General features: G+C 31.2%; 1 protein-coding gene across 1 annotated transcript in view; it reads right to left on the reverse strand.

The window, feature by feature from the left end:
• Window positions 1-25,060, reverse strand: part of LOC126888190 (protein Spindly-like) — an 86,431-nt gene that overhangs the window by 41,204 nt on the left and 20,167 nt on the right. Inside the window, exon 3 of the mRNA XM_050656243.1 lies at window positions 23,195-23,464. Coding sequence (XP_050512200.1) covers window positions 23,195-23,464 — 270 coding nt within the window. The remainder of the gene's footprint in view (window positions 1-23,194; window positions 23,465-25,060) is intronic.

Consider the following 25,060-nt stretch of genomic DNA (forward strand, 5'->3'; position numbering starts at 1 on the left):
CATTTTTTTAAGTTTTCTTTAAGACCAACAGTAATCGAGCTATACTTTATTAGCTCTTCTTCGTAAAATGCTAAATATTGTAGTTTCAAAAGTCAAATATCTATCTCCAGAAATAAAAAAATAGTCTCTAGCTCAAAAATTAAGTGACTTATAATAAAAAGAATGTCCGTCCCTATTTTTTTCAGCGAAAAAATGATGGGAAGCAACCCTTAATTAAAATTAGTCATTGACCTTATTTGGTCTTCTTTATTTATGTATTATTAATAGGTTCTAGAAGTCTGAACGACTTAGAATGATTAGTTTTTAAAAAAATTGAGTTAAAAGCGAATAACGAATTTTTTTAGTTTGGAAAAAATGGAGTTTTCTTCAGAATAGAAAGATTACCATCAGAGATACGGAAAAATGTTTGAATATGAAATTGTAGCGTATTTAATTCCCAAGAAACTGCTTTGCAAAAATTTTGTCTACAGCAAAAATTGAGTGAGCTATTGACAATTAAAACTTGTAATAACATGCAAAAACCACCTTTACTAACCCTTTCAAAAGTCACCTCTTTTTGCAACTGAGGATTTTAAAAAGATTTAATATTAATAAGCTTATAGATCTTGTAATAACCTACAAAATTATTTTTTACCAAACTTTCTAAGATAAAAAATAAAAAAGTTACTGTTAAAAAATCAATATATTTTTTTGAAAAAAAAAAGGAGAAATCCAATTATAAGTATAATAATGTAAGTTAGCGGTGTTTTTAGTCATTGGCCTTATTCATTTTCTTTATTTATGTATAATTAATAGATTCTAGAAATTTGACTGGCTCAGAATGATTAGTTTTAAAAAAACTGGAGTTAAAAGTGAATAACGAATTTTTGTAGTTTGGTAAAAAATGCAATTTTCTTCAGAATAGAAAGATTAGCATCCGAGATACGAAAAAATGTTTAAATATTAAATTGTAGGGTATTTAATTCCCAAGAACTTGGGTTGAAAACATTTTTTCTACGGCAAAAATTGAGTGAAGGATTTTTTCGATATAAAACTAACTTTCGATAGCGAATAAATCGAAAACTATTAATTTTATCAAAAGAATGTATAGAACATTTTTTGCTTAGAATGAATGTTTTTATCAACTTTTGCGGTCAAAATATAATAAAAAATTTTCACCCCCGAGATGGGGTGGCAACCACCCCCATGGTAAAAGCGCCTTTCGGCATCATATAGATTTAAATCATTGGACTATCCACTATTTATTCTCAAATTTTCAAGCAAATCGATCCATTCTGTAAAAATTGTGAGGTGAAAAGTTTCGGTTCCTGGACTACATATCCGAGTTCCATCCTCTTCGATCGGCAGCGAATGGGTTAATACACACATCAAAAGTGTTTAAGGAACAGCACGATTATTCCAATTTTTTTTTTCAATAAAATCTTTAACAATGTTTTGTCAATACGTACCATTCGATTTGAAAACTTATTCTCTACAAATCAAGGTATGCCGTGAAAATTAATAGGGGAATCAAGATAAGGGCCATTCCACGAACATACGCCTGTTTTGGATTACTTCGACAACGAATATTTTACTGTGCAACATAAGAAGTACGAAAGTAAATGGCGCTAATAATTATTCAAATAGACAACAATGTAATTTGCAATTTACTTTCGTTATTCTTATTTTGCACAGTAAAATATTCGTTGTCGAAGTAATCCAAAACAGGCGTATGTTCGTGGAATAGGGTATAGAACGAAAACATGCATTGTTTCGGAATAATTCAAACAAGCTTATATTTTTCTAAAACTTTTTTTGTTAGTTTATATACATGTTAAAGTAAAAAGTTCTACTCACAGATTTTGCAGCTAATTGTTAATTAATTAAAATTTAACGTGAAGTAAAACACTCCCTGGTGTAGCTGGTATTGTACTGAAGCTATTTCCTTGTGGCATTTTTATAATCAACTATTTATAATGGGAAATAAGCCACAATTTTACCAAAAAAATATTTTATTAACGTTTCAAAGCCCAAATCGGGTTTCGTTGTCAAAATATAAAATACTACTGATTTAGTAATATAAAATATAAAATAGTAGTATTTTATATTTTGACAACGAAACCCGATTTGGGCGAAACGTTAATAAAATATTTTTTTGGTAAAATTGTGGCTTATTTCCCATTATAAATAGTTGATTGTAGTTGGTATATTTTAATAGAAATTTAAAAAATTTTAAAATCCAAAAGGATGACGTTCAAAATGTTTTCGGACTTATCAGTCCATCATCAGAGAACTCCCTGTCCTTGCTAAATAGCCACAATGCCAAACACTGGTTAAGTTATATGTTTCAACTACATAGTAAAAGGTATAAAAGAATTTGGCTTAAAGTGTATGCCAATGGATTACTTCCAGCAACAGGATGCTCTACTGCTTTACATTAATTTTTTTTTGTTGTTAGGTCTTCATTGAACCACGTTTAATCTGTCAATGTTTATTGTTATACTTAATTGTTTAAACAATAACAATTGTTTTGTATAAATAATTTTAAAAATATCGTTGACTTTTCGTTTTATCGTTTTTGCTTATGCTGAATCCGAATATGGCATTTCAATTATTTGAAACTTCTTATACATAAGCTCTTATACAGTATGTGTGCGTAGCTAGGAACCATATCGGAAAATTTTTTATTAGGTATCAATTTTACGAAAAAAAAGTTATTCTGTATAAAATGCTCTGCATAGTCTAAAATCTAAAACTCAACCATCAGATATCATAATTTTATCAATTTTATATGAGGTATGTCAAAAATATGAATTTCGTTAATGAGTAAAGTACCTTTATATTCCAGAATATTAAAAATTGTTATTATGAAAAGTTATTTGGAATAAAAACTATGTTTTAAAATACAATTACATTCTTCTAAAAAAAATTTACGCGATACCCATCATCATTTTATTACAATTATGATAACTATTTTATTATCATATTCGTCGATCTCTCTAAGGCGTTTGACACGATATCACACGAGATCTTGTTTAAAAAACTTGAGAAGTGTGGTCTGAGAGGAAGGGTTTTGACATTACTAAAAAGCTACTTAACTGACAGAAAACAATTTGTAGAAATTAATGGTGTCAAAAGTGATCCTGAAGTAATTAATTATGGCGTACCGCAAGGGACCGTTTTAGGCCCTCTACTTTTTACACTCTATGTTAATGACATGCTCAAACTAAAAACTGTTGGAAACATAATTAGTTTTGCTGATGACACTGCCATTTTTTATAAGGCAGATAATTGGGAAGATCTTAAAATTATAGCAGAACAAGACTTACTAAATATATACATTTTGCAATATATAAAAATTCTCTGCCAACTTTTAATTCATTAAAAATAAATAAAAAACAACAAATATCTAAAGCAGAGTACATAAAATATTTAGGAGTTTTAATTGACAGTCACCTTAAATGGGACTTACAAATAAAAAATATTGTAAGAAAAATACGAGGACTGCTACCAAAATTCCGCTATTTAAAAGAGTTTTTGGATGTTGAACAGCTTAAAATGCTTTACCTGTCTCTAGTACAATCTCATCTTGTATATGGGATTTTAGGATGGGGTGGAGTAGCTGATTGCCATCTGGTGACCCTTCAAAATACTCAGAAATGGTTCCTTAAACTAATATATGGAAAACGAAAAACATATCCCTCAGACCAACTTTTTCATGAAACTCAGGTTCTTGATGTTCGGCAATTGTACTGCTTAGAGTTACTTAAAAATATTTATAAAGATAAAATTTCTCTTAAAGTAAAAGTGTCCAATTATGAAACAAGAAGAAAATTGAATGTCGAATGTCTTCACACTTTAAAAACAATCACACAACGGTCAATTAAATATTTTGCTCCAAGAATATACAATCAATTGCGCATAAATTTTAAAAATATCAAAAATTTTTGTTTGTATAAAAAATTAGTTACTTCTTGGGTAAAAGAAAACAGGGAGTTGTGTAACAATTTAATAAATTTAAATTATACTAGATAAACAAAAAACATAGAAATTAGATTAGAAACTGTAAAATAAAATAATGATTTGTAAAAAAAAACAATAAACATAAACTTGTCAATATTAGACAGATTAAGTCAACAAGCATGTTTATGCTTTCAAGACTTTTTTTTACGTTTATTTTAGTGTAAGTAAACCGAAATTGTAAATTATTGTACTAACTATTAATTTGAATAAACGTATATTATTATTATTATTATCAATTTTACGAACAAAAGTTATTCTTCATAAAATGCTCTATCTGATCTAAAATCTAAGATACAACCATCAGATATCAAACTTTTTCAATTTTATACGAGGTATGTAAAAAAAATATGAATTTCGCTTAACAGTTGTGTCCTTATAGTGCACAATATTTCAATTAGAAGGATATAATTGAACTTTGAAACTTAGTTTTTAATTCCAAACAACTTTTCTTAATAACAACTTTCGATATTGTGAAATTTAAAGGTACTTTAATCTTGAATGAAATTCATACTTTTTGACATACCTCGTATATAATTAATAAAATTTGATATCTCATGGTTGCATCTTCGATTATGTAATTCTATACGATGCAGAGTATTTTATAAAGAATATCTTTTTTTCGTAAAACTGATAATAAAAAAGTTATCAATAGGTTCCAATTTACGCCCACATACTGTATAAGAGCACAAAAAACTTTTTTGTTGAACATTTATTATTGCTGAAGCTTATTATTAAATGTATCTTAGGTACAAAAGTACAAAACCGTAAAAAAGTATTGATCACTTTGTATAAACATTTTTTTAGCAGGTAATTTTCGGTTTTTGTATTACATTTTTTTAGCTTTCTTAATTTTCTCAAAAAGAAATTGTTTATTTTATTTTTAAATTAAAATAATTTACTGCACTTTAAAGACTACATCCTAAGCTTTAAAGAAACGCTTATAAAATTGTAATAAATCTGTTCAAACTTCAGTAATATCGTCTTATAATGGTAATAATTCTGTAAAACTACGAAGTTTTCAAAAATTACATTTTTTGAGACGCCGCCGTATCATTTGAATTAAATTTTTGAGATTTTTTTGAATAAAGCCTCGTTTAGTAAGATGTTTTAAAGGTAAGTTGTGCAAATTTGAGAGTTTTATAAGTAAAATTGTATTAGTTACACATTTTTAAATCATTTTTAAACAAAATTCATGTAAGTTTCACTTTCGATCCACACCGTACTTATACCCATATATTTTATTTCCTTTTGATCCATTAGTTAAAAAATTACATTAAAATAACTCAACCGTGCACTTCGCCGAACGCTAATTTATAGTGCGCCAATGTTTGCAAGAAGGGTGACTTTAGCGTTAAAAATAAAATATATAGAAGCTATAGATTCAATTTTAGAAAAATCTTTATATGTATAAGGTTTTTTTTGTCAAATTTTCTGAATTTTACAATGGTCAGTTTTTTTCTAAAATTTATATTTTCGGAGTTATTAAAAAAAAACATATAATTTCGCAGTTCATTTGTTTAATAAAAAATGAAGCACCCACTTCTCGAGTAGAACTTTTTGATATGTTGTTTATTAAACATTTATCAATGAAATGTTCTATCGTGTTTGATTTTTTCCGAAGTGAAAATCTATATGCACTCCCCTATAATCTGTCAGTCACACTGTTTTATTACGGAAAAAGTGACAGATCAAGGATGGAATATTGCTAATGGATATTACAAAAATGCATAAATCAACTGCGCCGCAGGAATTAATAAAAGTATAATTTTTTGCAACTGCAAAATAGCATGCAGCCCGTCATGCACCAGCAGAAAGATCGGACATTTTTGTAACGCTACCGCTAACGGATGTGCAGGTATTAACTGCCAAAATAGTACTCAATTCTATGACAAAGACGAGGAAGGAATGAACGACAGTAATGAGAGGTGTAGATTAGAATAAGTTAGTGACATGGCTCGTTTTTCTTTAAATGTCTAATTTTTTTACATATTTTTTATAGGTATTCACCACACCCTGTGGAATATTCTAGCATTTACTTTAAAATTTTACTAAAACAACATATTATGTATGTGCAAATTAGGGGAGTGCATATAGATTTTCACCTCGGAAAAAATCAAACAAGATAGAACTTTTTGCAATTTCATTAAGAAATGTTTAATAAACAACATATCAAAAAGTTCTACTCGAGAAGTGGGTGCTTCATTTTTTATTAATAATAATAATAATAATAATAACGTTTATTCACTTGAAAAATATACACATATAAAAAAAATATATAATTATTATGATGCAATATAATATCTATGTGTTTTAGATATGTTGTTATGTATTCAACGCAAACAAACCATAGAACCCATTAAAACAATTAAGTTGTGCATGGGCCATTTTAGTATAGTTGTGTTAGATATACAACATAACAATTATTTTATTATGTTGGATATAATAATAATTATTTTTAAGAAGTAAAATTTTTACATGCAAGAACAATACAAATTAATATAAACAAAAAGAACATGGTATGAAGTTCATCAATTTTTGAGCGTTTATTTTTTATTTATTTTTTTTTGTGTTTAATTATAGGTTTACAGGTTTATATTATTTATTTATTTATTCAAAAAGATGGTTAAACATTTTTCTATTATTTATTTTTAGATACGTCTGAAATATGCACTTTATTAATTTAAAGGAATTTATAGTAATTAAGTAGGTTTTGTATGTTTGAGGAAGCAAATTATATATTTTTATTTGAAGGTATTCAAAGTTTCTTTGTTCAACTACTTTCTTTGTTAAGTTTGTTCTAATAAAGGACTGAGATCTACTTCTGGTATCGTATGTGTGTTCTAGTGGTACAAGTAACTGTTTATTTTTATATAGATTAGTGAACATTGCAAGTACAAACAATTGCCTTATATCTAACACTTGAGCTTCAATAAACAGATCGTCAGTACTGTGCCCTAGTTTTTTATTGTAAATAATTTTTAATATTTTTCTTTGTATAATGTTCATTTGCTTTAGGTGCGTATTTGCAATGCCACCCCAACTAAGAATTCCATACCTTAGACGTGACTCTACTAAGGAGAAATAAATAATTTTTAAATGATGAATATCTAATATACTTTGTAGATATCTAAATTTATATAAAAGACATCTTAAAGTTTTGCAAGTTTGATTTATGTGCTTATCCCAGCGAAGATATGAATCAATCTGAATTCCTAAATACTTTGTACTACTTGCACTGTTAATCATCAGATTTCCTATAATTAACGAGTTATAATCGGGTAAGCCACTTTTATAACTGGTAAATGGGACATACAGTGTTTTTTCAATATTTACCGTGAGTATTTTATGACTGAATATATCTATAATATTTCCTAGGTCCCTTTCCATTTTAAGCTTTAAATTGGTCCAAGTGTCAGCAGAGTATAGGATCGCAGTGTCGTCTGCAAAGCTTAAAATGTCGCCTTTAGTTTGGAAAGTCAGTATGTTATTTATATATATAATAAATAAAATTGGTCCTAATACCGTTCCCTGTGGTATACCAAAGTTAATGTTCCTTGTACTACTTTGTGTCCCTTCTATTCTCACTACTTGTTGCCTGTCCTTTAAATAACTGTCCATCAAATTATATGCTTTCCCTCTTATACCTGTGTCTATCAGAGTATCTAGTAATTGTGTGTGACTTACTGTATCAAAAGCCTTTGCCAAGTCTAGGAATACACAAGCCGTTGGTATGTTGTTATCAACTAAGTTATATATTTTATTTGATAGATATGATATGGCATTTTCCGTGGAGAACCCTTCTCTGAAACCATACTGTTTATTTGATATTAATTTGAATTTTTCTAGGTATTTTACTAGCTGGTTCTTTAAAGCTTTTTCTAAAATCTTACAAAGTGAACTAATTATGGAAATTGGTCTATAGTTTTTTGTTAATTTAGGATCACCTTTCTTGTGTATGGGGACAACTACGGTTTGCTTTAACTGTTCGGGCCATTTTCCTACAGCAAAAATGCTATTTACTAAATGTGTAATGGGGCGAGTTAAAATATGCCCCAGTTCTTTTAGTACTTCTGATTTTATGTTATCCATTCCTGGCGCTTTGTTGGATTTCAGTGAGTTTATTATAATTTTAATGTAATTTTCATTAACATCTGCTAAAAAGAAGGAATTCAATGTAGTACATCTTTTTGGAGGTTGAGATAAAGGTTTTATTATTTTTTGCGCGTATTTTTCTCCGACTGTGGAAAAATAATCATTAAATTCTTCAGCTATCTCATCAATGTTCGTAAGAGATTGGTTACTTTCAGTAACTATTTCTTTGAACTTTTTGGTATTATTTTGTTCGTTATTACAGTTATTAACTATTTTCCACAGATTTTTGGAACATTTATTATTTTTAATAATTTCTTGTCTGAAATAATCTTTCTTTGCAGCTTTAATAACTATATTCAAGTGTTTACGGTATCTGATATAAGTTTCCTTTATCTCTTTGTTACCTGGCATATTTATATGTTGTTTGTATAGTTTATTTTTTTTATTGATGGAGTTTACTAATCCTGCTGTAATCCATTTTTTCTTTTAAAATTATAACGTTTTATTTTAATGGTGTCAGTATGTTTATTTATGTAAGACGTTAATATCTTTATTAAGTATTCCGTTAAATCATTAATATCTTTTAAGTTATAATATTCAGTCCAATCAAAATCTTTAATGTCAAATTTTAAGTTGTTGTAATTTAATATTTCTTTGTTTCTGTTGGGTAGATTATTTATAATATTTAGTGGCACCTATTAAACAAATGAACTACGAAATTAGATGTTTTTTTAAATAACTACGAAAATATAAATTTTAGAAAAAAACTGACTTAATCATTGAAAAATTCAGAAAAATTTACAAAAAAAACTTTATATAAAGAATTTTCTAAAATTAAATCTGTATCTTCTATAATTTTTTATTTATAACGCTAAAGTCACCCTTATCACAAACATTGGCGCACTGTAAACTAACATACGGCGATGTGCACGGCTGAGTTATTTTAATGTAATTCTTTAACTAATTGATCAAATAAAATTTTACAAATTGAACATGAAAGAAGAATAATTAAGCTATCTTGTGGTTATAATAGAAAGAAATAAAATGTATGGGCATAAGTACGGTGTAGGCGGAAAGTGAGCCTTACATGAATTTTGTTTAAAAATGATTTAAAAATGTGTAACTAATACACTTTTTCTTATAAAACTCTCAATTTTGCACAACTTACCTTTCAAGCATCTTGCTAAATGATGTTTCATTAAAAAAAATCTCAAAAATTTAATTCAAATGATATGACGTCTCAAAAATTGTAATTTTTTAAATCTTCGTAGTTTTATAGAATTACCAACATCTTAAGATCGTATTACTCAAGTTTGAACATATCTATTACAGTTTTATAAGTGCTTTTTTAAAGATTAGGACATAATCTTTAAAATGCACTAAATTATTTTACAATAAAAATGAAATAAACTTTCTTTTTAAGAAAGATAACAAAAATGTAATACAAAAACCGAAAATTACCAGCTAAAAAAATGTTTATACAAAGTGATCAAAACTTTTTTCTGTAAAACTTACCTAAAATATAGTTAATAATAAGCTTCAACAATAATAAATGTTCAGCAAAAAAATTTTTTTTAGCTCTTATACAGTATGTCTGTCTAACTTGGAACCTATTCATAACTTTTTTATTATCAGTTTTACGAAAAAAACTTATTCTTTATAAAATGCTCTGCATCTTATATAATCTAAGACGCAATCATCAAATATCAATTTTAATTAATGTTATACGAGGTATGTCAAAAAATATGAATTTCACTCAAGAGTAAAGTACCTTTACATTTCACAATATCGAAAATTGTTAAGAAAAGTTGTTTGGAATTAAAAAAATGTGTTTTAGTATTCAATAACATCCTTCTAACTAAAATATTGTGAATAATAAAGGCCCTTAACTCTTAAGAAAAATTCATATTTTTTACATACCTCGTATAAAATTAAAAAAGTTTGATATCTGATGATTGTATCTTAGATTTTAGACCAAGGAGAGCATTTTATGAAGAATAACTTTTTTTCGTAAAAGTGATAATAAAATACTTATCATAATTGTAATAAAATGATGATAAGTATCCGTAATTTGAGAAAATATTGATTTTTTTTTCGATTTGAATGATGTACTTAATTGTATATTTAGACATAGTTTCTAATTTCAAACAACTTTTCATAATAGCATTTTTTGATATTTTGAAATATAAAGGTACTTTACTCTTTAACGAAATTCATACTTTTGACATAACTCGTATAAAATTGATAAAATTTGATATCTGATGGTTGAGTTTTAGATATTTGACTATCCAGAGCATTTTATTAAGAATAACTTTTTTTTGTAAAATTGATAATAAAAAAGTTTTCCATGTGGTCCAAGCTACGCAGACACACTGTATAAGAGCTTCTGTATAAGAATTTTCAAATTGCAATGCCATATTCGGATTCAGCATAATCAAAAACAAAATAGAAACATATTTGATCAAAGTAAAATAATGAATTTATCGATATTTTTAAAATTATTTATACAAAACAATTGTTATTCTGCGGTAAAATCTGCGAGTAGAACTTTTTACTTTAATATGTATATAAACTAACAAAAAAAGTTTTAGGAAAATATAAGCTTGTTTGAATTTTTCCGAAACAATGCATGTTTTCGTTCTAATTGCACTCCCCTAAATGCTGTGAATATGATTTAGTCTGGTCTTTTACTAGCTGATCTTGTACGTTTATTTTTACGTGTCTCGAAGCATTATTTCGCGATTGTGGTGTCGAAATGAACAATTTGGTAATGTCCAGTGGCGTCGGGCCGGGGGGGCACGTGCCCTCCCAACATTATGCAAAAAAAGAAAAAAATAATATAAATTATCTTTAATTTACGTATATGTATACACTAAAAGTTACGAATGAATAACTAATATAGATCCCCCGTTAGTCTATTTTTCTGTATGCATCTAATTTGATTCTGTGTGTGTAAAGTATGCGCGTGTTACAACTAAATTTACAAGTGCCGGTGAGCCGACTCTGGCCGGTTGCGCCCGAGCTGGAGCAGCCGATCGAATGCACCCGAGCCCAGCCGACGCCTGGCGAAGGGATATCATACCAGCTCAGTGCGCGTGTGTTGTGTTGTGTAGGTGGTCGCCACGTTTTATTCGTTCAATAAGCTTATTGTTACTAGCTGAGCTGCTATTGTTTGTGTAATTTTTGCGGATGTTCGTTTGTTATCATGTCTAAGAAACAGTCCTCTGTACTAACATTCTTTAAAAAACTTGGAAATTCAAGTGAAAGTGTAAATGAAGATAGACATTTAGCGGGAAGTAGCACTGGAGGTAGCGTTGGTGATGAATCGCCATCTTTTTTACGCCCAGATCGTGATGCTACATTCCAGGGCGAAAGTAGAGATCCTTCATTGGGAGTACAAAGTGCAGATATTGCAAAAGGAGCATTTCAGCCTGTTGATTGTTTTAAGGTAAGCAAGATTCAATCCAAATCGAGGCAGTTCAAAGAATCCTGGTACAGTGAATTTAATTGGGTCGAATATAGCCCCATTACAGACGCTGCATTTTGTTACCCATGCCGACTATTTTGTCAACATAAGTCTGGTCGCGGGGAGGAGTCATTCACTAAACTGGGCATGAACAATTGGAAGAAAGCTTTGGAAAAATTCAGGAAACATGAGAAGAGTGAAATGCATCAAAAATCTAAAGTTTCTCAATGAGTATAGAAAAGCAGGAAGCACGGTAGCAGATTCGTTGTCCTCGGCACATACTAAAATGGTTGAGATGAATAGGAGGTATTTAAAATTCATAATTGAAAACATCCTATTCCTTGGAAAACAGAATCTTGCCTTAAGAGGACATGATGAGAGTACTGCTTCATTTAACAGGGGGAACTTTATAGAACTGCTAGAACTGAGATCTACCGAAAATGGAGGAAGGAATCCAAACATTAATTAAATCCCCAGTCCATTCATACAAAAGTGCCCAGGTACAAAATGAGATAATAGATTGCATAAAAAGTGAAATGCTTCAACAAATTGTCCAAGAGGTGAGTGAGGCTTTGGCCTACTCAATTATTTGTGATGAAACTACGGATATTTCAACCCGTGAACAGCTTAGCATTTGCATTCGATACATTACTAAAATAGATGGACACATTAAAATCAATGAAAGGTTTTTGGGCTTCGTTGATGTGTCAGACACTACTGGTGAAAATTTACATCACACTATTAAACAGTATCTGCAGCAGTTGGGTATAAGCTTAAATAAAATGCACGGCCAGGCATATGATGGAGCTAGTAACATGAGCGGCAAATTCAAAGGTGTTGCCTCAAGGTTCCAAGAAGAAGAGCCTAAAGCTTTGTACACACACTGCCATGCCCACTTGCTTGATCTGGCTGTTCAGAGATTTTGTGAAGAAATAAGACAGCTTCGGAATTGCTTATCCATAGTAAATAACCTGTATAACTTAATTAATGCATCAGCTAACAGGTTTTCAATATTTGAATCAATATGTAAGCAAAGCGGAGAAACAAAAATGAAAAGACTGGTGAGCTTGTCTCGAACTAGATGGACAGTTCGACACAAAGCAATCCATGTAATTCTAGAGCAGCTCCCTGAAGTGTACGAAACTTTGGAAGTTATTGCAAACGATGTATCAAATCGTAAAATTGCAGCCGAAGCTGAAGGTCTAGCCAAACAAATCAGCACATTTGAATTTGTATTCAGTTTAAAACTATTGCACAGCGTTTTGAGTCAGACTGATATACTCTCCAAAGAATTGCAGAGTGAATCTCTTGACATTTCTAAGGTTTTTGCAAAAGTTGAATCAGTCATTGACTGTTTAAAACTGGACAGAAATGATGATGGCTTTATTCAGATGTGGAATGAGTCAGAAGAACAGTGTAACAAATATGGTATGAAAGGTTTGTCAGTTGAAAGGCCTTCACTACCACGCAAACGGAAGATTCCGAAAAAACTTGAAGCTAGTAGTAGCTCTTCAGACGCTGCATTTCATCAATCACCTGAACAGATGTTCAAGACTGACATTTACTTTGCTGCTTTAGACACAGTAATTGTAAACTTGCAATCTCGTTTTTCCAAGAACGATTATGATAAAATCAACTGCATTGCCCAGTTACTATTTAATTGGACCGAAATTGACAACAACGCTGTTATGGCAATCCAAAAGTTTTATAACTTGTCTTTAAGTTTCTCTGCACATCCTTAGTTTTTTCACTGTTATGCAAAGAACAATTTTGTCAAAACAGACAAAGCAACCACAAGAGTAACGTTCCAAGAGTTGGCTGATTTTTTTATTGAGAATGATCTTCAAGCCAGTGCACCAGATGTTTGGCAGCTACTAGAAATATCACTTTCGTGGCCTATCACAACAGCAAGCGCAGAAAGATCGTTTTCTACACTACGAAGGCTAAAGACATTTCTTCGAAGCACCATGACAGAAGACCGCTTAAGTGGGCTTGCCCTGATGTCTATTGAGCAAGAATTGACGTCTGAATACATGAAAGATAAAAAACTAGATCTGTTAGTTGACAGATTTTCAAATCTAGCCGATAGGAGGCTAATGCTTCATTAGAACTAACGAAAATTGGTTCGTTGAAAACCATTACTGTAGTTCTGTTCACCTTAAAACTTTGTCTTGTACACAAATTTGTTTTTGTGTTATAAATGTCCATGCAGTTATGTCTAGAATAGAATATACTTGTATATTTTGAAATTGAGTCTTTTTACAATCCATCAATATAGTAAAAATTGATTAAAACCAATGTTTAACAAAAATACACATATACTTTACTTTAGTTCTTAAGTGGTAGTTTTCAAAAAAGTTTCCACGGGACCACCACTCCCGCCCCCCCGTAGACCCCGTGCCCCCCCAAATTATTAGGTCACGCTACGCCTATGGTAATGTCACTGACAGACATGGAGGTGTTAGTTAAAACAGTGGTCTACAAATTATGATGTGGGCTGGAATATTTTTTCATCATCGAACTGTTCCCGTTTTTATGGAAGACACTTTGAATTCATATTAATATGTTGATTGTATTGTGACGTAATTGTCTTTTTACGTGGTTGACTCTACTATTTTATTATTTATGTTTTTAGGCACTAAGTTTAATTTAATTGACTTTATTTATTTTTAATAACTTACACTTAAAGAAATAAAGAACACTGAATTTATATCCTTTAATAACACTAATTTACAAACTTAACATTAAAATACTGCATTATTTTTATTCGTTACAAAATAACCACGGCTTTATTAAAGATTACACTAAAACAACAATTTATCTAAATGTCTAATATGTACAATTTACATTTACATTTATTTCGCGTCCGAACATCGAAAATGTTACTCGACCGACGACTACAAATTTATAACTAACTCTAATTTCAAAAATGTCTCTTTATATAGTTATAAAAATTATTCTACCGATTTCCAGAAAAAATCGAAAGACATGTATTATTTACAAAGCAATAAAAAAAGGTGTATTCGGTGATCTTCTAGATATGCCGATACGTAAATAGCTGTCTCGCCGACGAACAGGGTTTCAGACACTTCGGCGCCAGAGAGTTCTGGCGTTGACAGGACCGGCCTGGGACCGTGACAGTATCTTAGAACCTATTGTTCTTCCATTTGCCACTGCTACAGGTCATGATTTATGTTACATGCATGATAATACAGGGTCACATACTGCAGCAACAGTAAGAGATTTGTTTCATAACGAGGATATTACACTTTTACAATGGCCAGCTCAATCACCAGATCTTAATCCCATCGACCATGTATAGAAGATGCTACAGAACCTGATTGCTGAATCTGCACAACGTTCATATTAAACAAGCTCTTCAATATCATCTTACACAGGAATGGATCCTATGTCTTAAAACAAAACTTATTACAGTCGGAAAAATGAAAGAATACCCATGAACGATCACATCAATCACTTATTTTGTATTTGCTGTCTTTTTTATAACGAACGTTTGTCATTTATAGAAAACGACAGCAAATACAAAATAAGTGATTGATGTGATCGTTCATGGGTATTCTTTCATTTTTCCGACTGTATGTAATTTTAAGCATGGCAAGGCGATGTCAAGCTGTAATTAATGCTGCTGAAGGAAACGCAGATTTTATTAAATACATTTGTTGTTAGGTTTTTATATTTCATATTGACATTTACGTTAAAAATTTCCATTAAATTAGTACACTTCTTAACTTTTGTTTGATTATTTCATCATAGAGAAATTACCAGAGAACGGCAGTTCTCGTCAGTGTGTATATACACGAAATTTTCGATTTTCTAAATCTGACTGAATTATAAATCGGACCAAATCCCATCTTAAAGTTTAGGAAAAGACTCGCCCATCCATATGTCAAATCTCTATTTTGGTCCAAGGGTGTGGATTTTACGGCCCTTCCCATTTAGGGTCTGTTTTTCGTTCTCGTCCCCAAAACTCCCAAAAATTTCAATAATTTCAGTCCGGCCTTTGCGGCTTCTGATAGTACTGATCATTACTTTCCAACGCATGTCTAATTTTGAAAATCGGTTATACCATTCAAAAGTTACCGAGCTCAGAACTACATATGACTCAATTTTTATTTAAAAAGGGGAAAATGTTTGTGGATATGTATGTATGTATGTATGTGGAAAAGTTACACCGATCTGAATTTTTTTTCTGTGTTTCAAGAGGGGGTTAGGGCCGATTCAGAACCGGTGTAGTTTATGACTTTTGACCACCCATAAGCCAGCTATAGGGCTTGGTAGATACAAAATTGCATATCTTTTGGGCGTATATATCTTAGGTTCAAGGAGAGACAGGAAAACCGCAAATACATTAGCTTTCAAATGGTGCCTAAGCGGTTAGGATCAGACATACACACGGCTCAGTATAGCCTAAAACTGAAAAAGTAAACTTTGAAAATTTTGGTTTTTTGACAATTACTCAAAATTTCAACCTACGAATTACGCCAATAACTGAGCGTTTGTAGGAGGACTCTAGACGCTTCTAACGGTATAGCGTAAGGAAAGGTATGTTGGTGATAAATACGAAAAATACTAATAATATAGGAATTTGACAACTAAGCAACAAACAAGTTTTGCTTTATTATGTTACTTATTATTTGAAGTCAATGTTTAGAAGAGTTAATTTAACAAAAAATGAATAATAACGATAGTAAATCTCAAATTGACATACAAACTTATGTTAGGTAAGTTGGTGACACGGTAAGGTGTATTGGTAATAGTGGTTAGTGAAATAACCGCAATTTAAGGAATTTAACATACCTTGGCTAAATCGTGAATTCAATGAATTTTTATTAATAATTAGTTTATTGAATGGTTTTATAAAGTTTTATAAAGAAAACAGCAATAATTCCAAAAAATATGGAACCGTCTCTCGCATTCAATAAGAAATGGCTCCATTGTCGACTGTCGTACAACGCAACGGTCAAAATAGTCTGTTTACTAAAAGCGGGTGCACGCATAGCGAAATCGTAATATATTTTTGTCCTGCTTACACTCGTAACAACTTACTAGCTCTGTGTCATGAATGTTCTTGCATAGGGAACTGTGTGGTAATCTGATTAAAAATTATCACCAAATTACTTGTATCACCAATATACCTTTCCTTACCCTATATCTCATATCTGGGAAAATTCGAATTTTTAAGTTATAGGCTTCATAAGTATGATCAAATCTATTTCTTATGGGGAAAACAGTTTTTCAAGTTCAATAATTCCTACAATACCTTCAGTTATCATACTTGACCTTGGATGCATCAGATACTACTTGTCAATACGTTTCAAACTCACGATTAATGTTGAATGGGTTGCATGTGAGAGTTCATTTTAAATTAAGTAAAAGACAGACGTACTGTCAATCATTTATTGTAACTTCCGACGACCGGTTTCGCTCTTTAAGAGTATGTAGAGCATCTTCAGGTCAACGGTTACAAGTCACTAAATGATTCGGATACAAGGAGCTACTACCTCAGTATTCATTGACATGATGTTTTTGCTTAAGTTGTGCTAACGGGATATGGTGGAATAGACGGAGAATGTTGCAAAGGTAAACAAGTTTATGGGAATTGGGAATTCTTGAGGGTGAAGAGATAGTTGTTGGAAGACAACCACCAAATCTGTGCCTGTTAATGAATACTGAGGTAGTAGCTCCTTGTATCCGAATCATTTAGTGACTTGTAACCGTTGACCTGAAGATTCTCTACATACTTTAAAAAGCGAAACCGGTCGTCGGAAGTTACAATAAATGATTGAGAGTACGTCTGTCTTTTACTTCATTCAATCATGATTAATGATCAAAATCGGTTATGCCGTTCAGAAGTAATCGAGCTCCAAAAGTATAATCCATTTAACCATTATCGCCGAAATGGTTTATGTGGTTGTAGTGGTTACGATGCTAAGATTGATCGGGCAATCCGAGTTAATTTGCCTGCCACAATTATTAGGATGGCTGGGATATGAACTCGGATTGTCTCATCATAAGTCTGGTATCGTAACTACTAGATCACTTGGGAGAGAATGCGACATTTTATAACGCTAAACGTGTAATCGAGAAAATTACATTCAACTTCATACATTTAATTTATAAAAAACTTTGAAGAACTCCTGATACAAGTAGTGTTGCCCAAATGCAAGACCAAGACGAGACTTAGACAGTCTTGGTCTTGCGCCAGTACACCTGGTCTTGGTCTTGGTATTGCGCTCCCGGTCTTGGTCTTGCAGCAAGAGTCTTGCAAGTCTCGCAGTTGCCTATTAGCCTATTGCATATATTTGAACAACGTGACAGAGATGTACATTTTAAGCTAGAATATCATAGCCATAGTAAAGATCAGCCAAATTAATAAATATCTAGACCAGCGGTTCTCAATTTTGGGTGCATGTACCACTGGTGGTACATATCATTATTTGCGGTGATACACAAAACGCAAACACAGCTAAAATCAGCACCACAATTATTATTATACTTAATTAGATTACCTAGCTAGATACCTATTTCAGTTAGTTGGTAACAAAAATATAAAAAGTATTTTGTGGTTCATGACTCAAAAAGATTGAGAATTACTGATCTAGACAACTGATACCGGGTGGAGTTTGAACCCATGATCTAAGTGATCCGTGCCTATGTTCTAACTAACTAAAGTTTATTAGAAACTTATATATTTTATTATATTAATACAGTGTAGAAAAGCCATATCCATGATGAACGGCATTCTGTGGGACCAGACAATATCTAAAGTGAACAAACAGCTCATATACAATAGCATACTTAAAAGTATAATTACATATGGCAGTGAAGTTTGGCCACTGAAACAAAGAACGGAGAAAATGCTACTAGTAACAGAAATGGACTTCTGGAGAAGAGCAGCAGGCAAATCAAGAAGAGATCGGATACCAAATGAGAGAATACGAGAAATGATGAGAGTCACACATACAATAATTGATGACATAAAAACAAAACAACTAGTATGGTACGGCCATGTACAGAGATTGCCAGATGACAGGATCCCTAAGCAGATTTTGGCATGGACACCACAAGGGAGAAGAATATAGGAGGAAGGCCGAGAAGAAGCTGGAGGGAGGGAATTGAAAAAGAACTAGAGGAAAGAGAAATCCCTCCAGGTCTATGGTTAATCGGAGAAGAATGGCGGTTAGGAGTCGTAAGGCGTCGAAGAACGCTGTAAACCGATAGTAATAGTAGTAGTAGTGTATTATTATCCAATATAAGCGAATGTAATGTCCAATATAAGCGAAAATATGTGGTTATCGTTGTAATTTCAGTATTTTATAAATGCTAGAATATTTCACAGAGTGATTTCACTCTGTGAAAAAAACACACTTTTATTGGTACACCTGGTCTACAGTGACAATAATAATTGACCTGTCTAGCAACAATAATATTACAGCGATATTTATAAAAATAAGACAACATATTAAAAAAATCACTTAAATCGAACAACAGGCTTAGAAAATTCAAGACATTAACAATGACCTGTTTTTAAGGTGGTGAGTAAATTTTTTGGAGAAGTGTATATCGTTAATTTCGGTATTTTATTTACACTGTTCCTTTGTCTCGTTATCATACTTTTAAATAATAGTCGTGCTGTTTCGGCAAATTTTCTGTAACCTAGTGATCTCATAGCATAGGTCATAGTCATAGCACATTCAGCAAAAGCAATACATAATAGTCTTACTATTCTATATACCGATAAGATTAAATTTGTGGTGTTTAAATTCCTAGAAAAATAATAATGACAAAAATTAATTACTTTTTAGGTATATTTTTTATCAGCAAGGTGACATATTTTTAAAAAGTTTGGATACGATATTTGATATTACTATCGGCGTCGCAAAGCAAGAATGTTATGTTATGATTAGAAGGCGACTATTCTCATAATAGGTCTGGATCCCGCGTATGAAAAAAAAGTTGATTAATAGCAAGCTGAAAATTTGTTAAGAGTTTAAGGGTGTCTAGTCGGAGAAACTTTGATATATGGGAACACTTGAACAGGGGAAGTTTTAATTGTGGAACAGGTTAAAAATTTGGAACGGTCAGACCACGAAAACGTCACATGTATTTTGTCCGACAGAGCTTCTAATTTATTTGTTACCCTTTCATTAAACTCATGCAAAAATTAGACTGCTATTTATCACCTGTTATAATTCCTGTCATTTGACATGTTCTACGTGTTCCACTCATTATCATGCCCATTTGGTGATAAATAGCAGCCTGATTTTTGCATGAGAGTTTAATGAAAGGGTAAAAAATCAATTGGAAGTTCTGTCGGACAAAATACATGTGACGTTTTCGTGGTCTGACCGTTCGAAATTTTTAAACTGTTCCACAATTAAAACTTCCTCTGTTCCAGTGTTCCCATATATCAAAGTTTGTCTGACTAGACACCCTTAAGCTATTAACAAATTTTCAGCTTGCTATTAATCAACTTTTTTTTCATACGCGGGATCCAGACCTATAAGCCGGACAACTAATTTCAGAGAAGTCGTCTGATGGGAAGGAAAGTACAAAATATTTTATTTTTACATTGTAATAATGGCTTGAGTACGTGTCAAATGTGTCAAGTGTTCTTTAAATGGATATTTTGACTCGCTATGTATGTTTATGGTATTGTTCGTAGTGAACATAAGTCCAATTTTCAAAATTTTTGTTACAATTTTTTTTTTTGTTTCTCATAAAGTATGTAAGAATATAGCCGAACTAATATACATACTCCCTAAAACGACCCTCAGTTCTAACTGCAAGATGCAAGAGTCTCGCAGGCTAAGTCTTGTTCTTGCTAAAATAAGGCGGTCTTGGTCTTGCGAAAACGCAAGAACAAGACCAAGACTGCAAGACCAAGACCGATTTTGGGCAACACTAGATACAAGAATAAAAAAACCGCTAAATGCCGTAAAAATGAGTGGCGCATACAATATTCCAGCTACAAAAAAGCTGATATGAATATTACGTGGCGCGAAAATGTATTTTCATTTTGATGGAAAATAAAATTCTAGTTTTATTTTGAAAGATTTTTTCATAATATTTGCTAAATTTGAAGTAAAACGCGCCACAAAAGAGCCTCAAAATGCAAACTATCAAAGTTACTCTTTTGTGGCGCGTTTTACTTCAAATTAAGCAAATATCATGGAAAAAATGTTTCAAAATAAAACTAGAATTTTATTTTCCATCAAAATGAAAATACATTTTCGCGCCACATAATAGTTATATCAGCTCTTTTGTAGCTGGAATATTGTATGCGCCACTCATTTTTACGGCGTTTAGCGGTTTGTTATTCTTGTCGTATTACACTGAAATTAGGATCAATTCATTACTGACTAACCAGGTATTCCAACGGTATGTCAAATCCAATCAAAATTGATGAATATATATGAGAAAAAAACTTTGTGTTGCTCAGACATTTTTGATGTGTGCTTGATGTAGCTTACATATTTGAAAAGCATCTATTTATATTTGCATCTGTTTTGAGATGGACGTTGAGAGGTGACTCAAATTTTTTTGCAGAAATTGCTTGAAAATAAATCAAATAATAATATTTGAGTTATCCTCCCTCTCAAAAAGGTCCGGAACATTGTTTAAATAATCAAAATGTCAAAAAATTAAGGAAAAATTTTATTTTTTTCTTGATTTTTTGATTATAACTTTAAAAGTATTCATTTCCGAGAAAAGTTGTACTCACATAAAAGTTGCTCAATTAAATTTCCTACAATATAGAATTGGTTAAAAATTTAAAAAATAGTCACCCTAGTTGAAAAATAGCAACAATTGTGAACAAACCATACAAAAACAAGCATTCGCATTTTACGTTTTTGAACCATTTATGCTACACTTAGGACCTTCATATTTCACCCAGAAAAACTTTATGATACAGTAAAACAATGCTGTTAATTTCATTAAGATCGGTTCAATAGATTTTGCAAAATAAATTTTGCAATCCAGCTTTCGCAAAAAAAAATTATTTTTTCAAAATGTTACAGGACTAAAAATAAAGCAGATAGCAAGTTTAATTTTTTTTGTTTATAGAAGTGTACTGTACCTTTCATTTGCAATTTGCAAAATTAAAATCGATTAATTACCACGGTGTCGGGAAATTTTTTAAATAAACAATAATTTTTGGTGCTACGCGCAGGACAGCGGTGTTCGATTCACACAAGTTGATTTCCACCAAAATTTCTTCCAAACTTTATCTAATATATTATTTTCTTACTCTATATTTTGTTGTATTTTAATATTTTAATTCCACAAAAATCAAACTTATTTTATTATTGTTTGTGAAATATTGTTTAAACAATTGCATATGTTTAAAAATAATAAACTTTTATTTTTTAAGTTAAAATATATGAACAAAGAAAGTTTTTGCTAATAAAAGTGTTATTTCAAAGGATAGAGTATGTGTTTTTATTTTGCAATAAACAAATTTATTTATATCGAAATTTAATAAAAATTAAAATGTATCAATCATTATCAAAGGTCATTGGAATGCCCAATCAGAGCAAACTATCCGCTGTCCTGCGCGTAGCAACAATAATTAATGTTTATTTAAAAAAATTCCTGACGCCATGGTGTTAATTGATTTTAATTTTGCAACATTGAAAATGAAAGGTACAGTAGACTTCTACATGCAAATAAAATTTCAACTTGCTATCTGCTTTAATTTCAGTCCTGTAACATTTTGAAAAACTGAATTTTTTTTACGAAAGCTGGATAGCAAAATTTATTTTGCAAAATCTATTGAACCGATCTTAATGAAATTTACAATATTATTTTGCTGTATCATAAAGTTTTTCTGGGTGAAATATGAAGGTCCTAAGTGTAGCATAAATGGTTGAAAAACGTAAATTGCGAATACTTGTTTTTGTATGGTTTTTTCGCAATTATTGCTATTTTGCAACAAGTGTGACTATTTTTTAAATTTTTAACCAATTCTATATTCTAGGAAATTTAATTATGCAACTTTTATGTCAGTACAACTTTTCTCGGAAATGAATACAGTGGCACTTTGATAAGTTGGATTAATCGGAACCGCGACCGATCCGGGTTATCGAAAATCCGGGTTAGCCGGAGAATATGGTAAAAATTAATAGAGAACGGTATACTTACAGATAAACTCTATTATAATTGCAAAAACATGAAATACAATAATACAAATGCACAGTTCCTACATCTAAATTACGTACATTTGTATACAGTACCTATTGTTTATTTCTTGGTAAAAAACTCAGTCAAAGTGAAAAAATGTTTGTTTTGTCTGATGAAAATCGGTCCGGGTTAGCCGGAGTTTCGGGTTATCGGAGGCCGACTTATCAAGGTTCCACTGTACTTTTAAAGTTATAATGAAAAAACCAAGAAAAAAATCGAATTTTTCCTTAATTTTTTGACATTTTGATTATTTAAACAATGTTCCGGACCTTTTTGAGAGGGAGGATAACTCAATTATTATTATTTGATTTATTTTCAAGCAATTTCTGCACAAAAATTTGAGTCACCTCTCAACGTCCAAATGTACTAATATTTTTACAGATGCGCCCTGGTCTATATTTGAGAATATTATTTTACAATAATACTTACCTCCGTCTTTTTTTGTAACATTTCATTTGTTTCTTGTAAATGGCTTAAAGTCTTTTTTAACTCTTGGTTTTCATAGATCTCTGGTGGATCATAAAGGATCTCTTTAATTAGTAAACTGGTATCTCCAACGAAATTAGTTGTATTAATACCAGTTTCTTTAAAAACCTCTAGTTCTGCTTGCATCCGCTCATTTTTTTCTTCCATTTTCATGATAACGTTTTCAAACGCCAATTTCTCATCATTGTGACTAGCACGCATGTTATGAATACTCTGAACATAAAACAAAATGATAATATATTTTTTCTACTGTCATACTTTAATATATCAAATACAATTTCAATATTACCTGTATCATAAAGGGCTTCATTAAGGGCCTGTATCATACAGGGCCCGGATTACGTACACTCGATACGCATCGTATCCGCCATGTTTTCCCATAAGGCGCTACAGTAAAACATGGCGGATACGATGCGTATCGAGTGTACGTAATCCGGGCCCTGATTTTCATTATGGGGTTGACCCCAAAATCTCAATTGACATCAACAAGCCTAACTTCACGCTCAACTTTGATATGTACATCCAAAATGCATAGGCACCAAGGTGGATACGACCCTATACACAGCAACTCGTATACATAATATTATTACAAATAAATATATAGATTATATTTAGAAATTGAATTAATGATGCCATGCCATTATATTTATTATAAGTGACGTTTCACAGTTCAAAGTTGTTGATGTTTTGCGTCGCCCCCTTCATTATGATACAGATTGTTAACCAATTGGCGAGGAACCGCAAAGTGGGCGACGCCTGGTGGCGAAATTGAAAAGCATCAACTCAAGGAAAACATTAACTTTGCCATTAACTTGTGTACATATTTGCGGTCAGTTTATGTTGTAATTAACAATAATTTCGACTTAAAAAAACTATTGCAGTGTTCCTCAGTATTCATTCCTATTATACTCTACGTAATGACCTAAATTAACCAATGCCAAATCACACATTTTGTTAATTTAACGTTTGTACTAAACGTAGTATTCTTTAATGTTTAAGCGACTGCAAAATTAAATAAATGAATAAAATGTAGTATATATTCTGTACATATAATGTACATTGTTATGAAAAATATCCCGACCACTTCGTAATTTCCAGAACACAATTATTATAAAATAAATTCACCTACTTAGTTTCCAAGTTTCCAGTTTTTATTTAATTAAAAATTGTTATCTGTCGGTGTAAAATAAACTGTAGTGCACCTATTAATTAAATTAAAAACAAAATTAGAAATCCTAAGATAGATTAATAATTTTTAGAACGCTGTGTGATTATCGGGGGCCAGATTTTTTTATGAAAAAAAGGTAAAAACAAATCAGTAGTTAGCATCAAATTTTAATGAATGCATACAGATTAAACATAATTTTGAATCGTCTTTAACTTATAAGATGTTTTAGTTGCAAAACTTAGTGGTTACTTTGGCAAAACACTCCTGTAAATGATTTTAATTTAACGTTTTAGAACTGTGAATTCAAATGACAAAATGAATTGTTTTCCTAGCGTTGTCGTCCATCTTTGAAATTTTGAGCGCCCTCTGTTTTAATTTAATTTTGCGAATAGAATCGCAAGATGACGTTGTGTATTGAAGGTGGTACATACACAATGAGCAATGTGAAGTCAAATGCATACACTTTGACAGTTCACAATATTTAAATAGACTGACAAAGGACACCGCACACGCATCTTATGGAAAATATAATGTCAATATAATAACGGCGTAAATTGATATAAATAAATCTAAAATCAAGTGGGTTTGTATGGTGCTTCTCAGAGGCTTTTTTCAGTGCGCCACAGTTTTTCGATTTCTTT

This window comes from Diabrotica virgifera, chromosome 7, assembly GCF_917563875.1.
Source record: "Diabrotica virgifera virgifera chromosome 7, PGI_DIABVI_V3a".
Lineage (NCBI taxonomy): Eukaryota > Metazoa > Arthropoda > Insecta > Coleoptera > Chrysomelidae > Diabrotica > Diabrotica virgifera.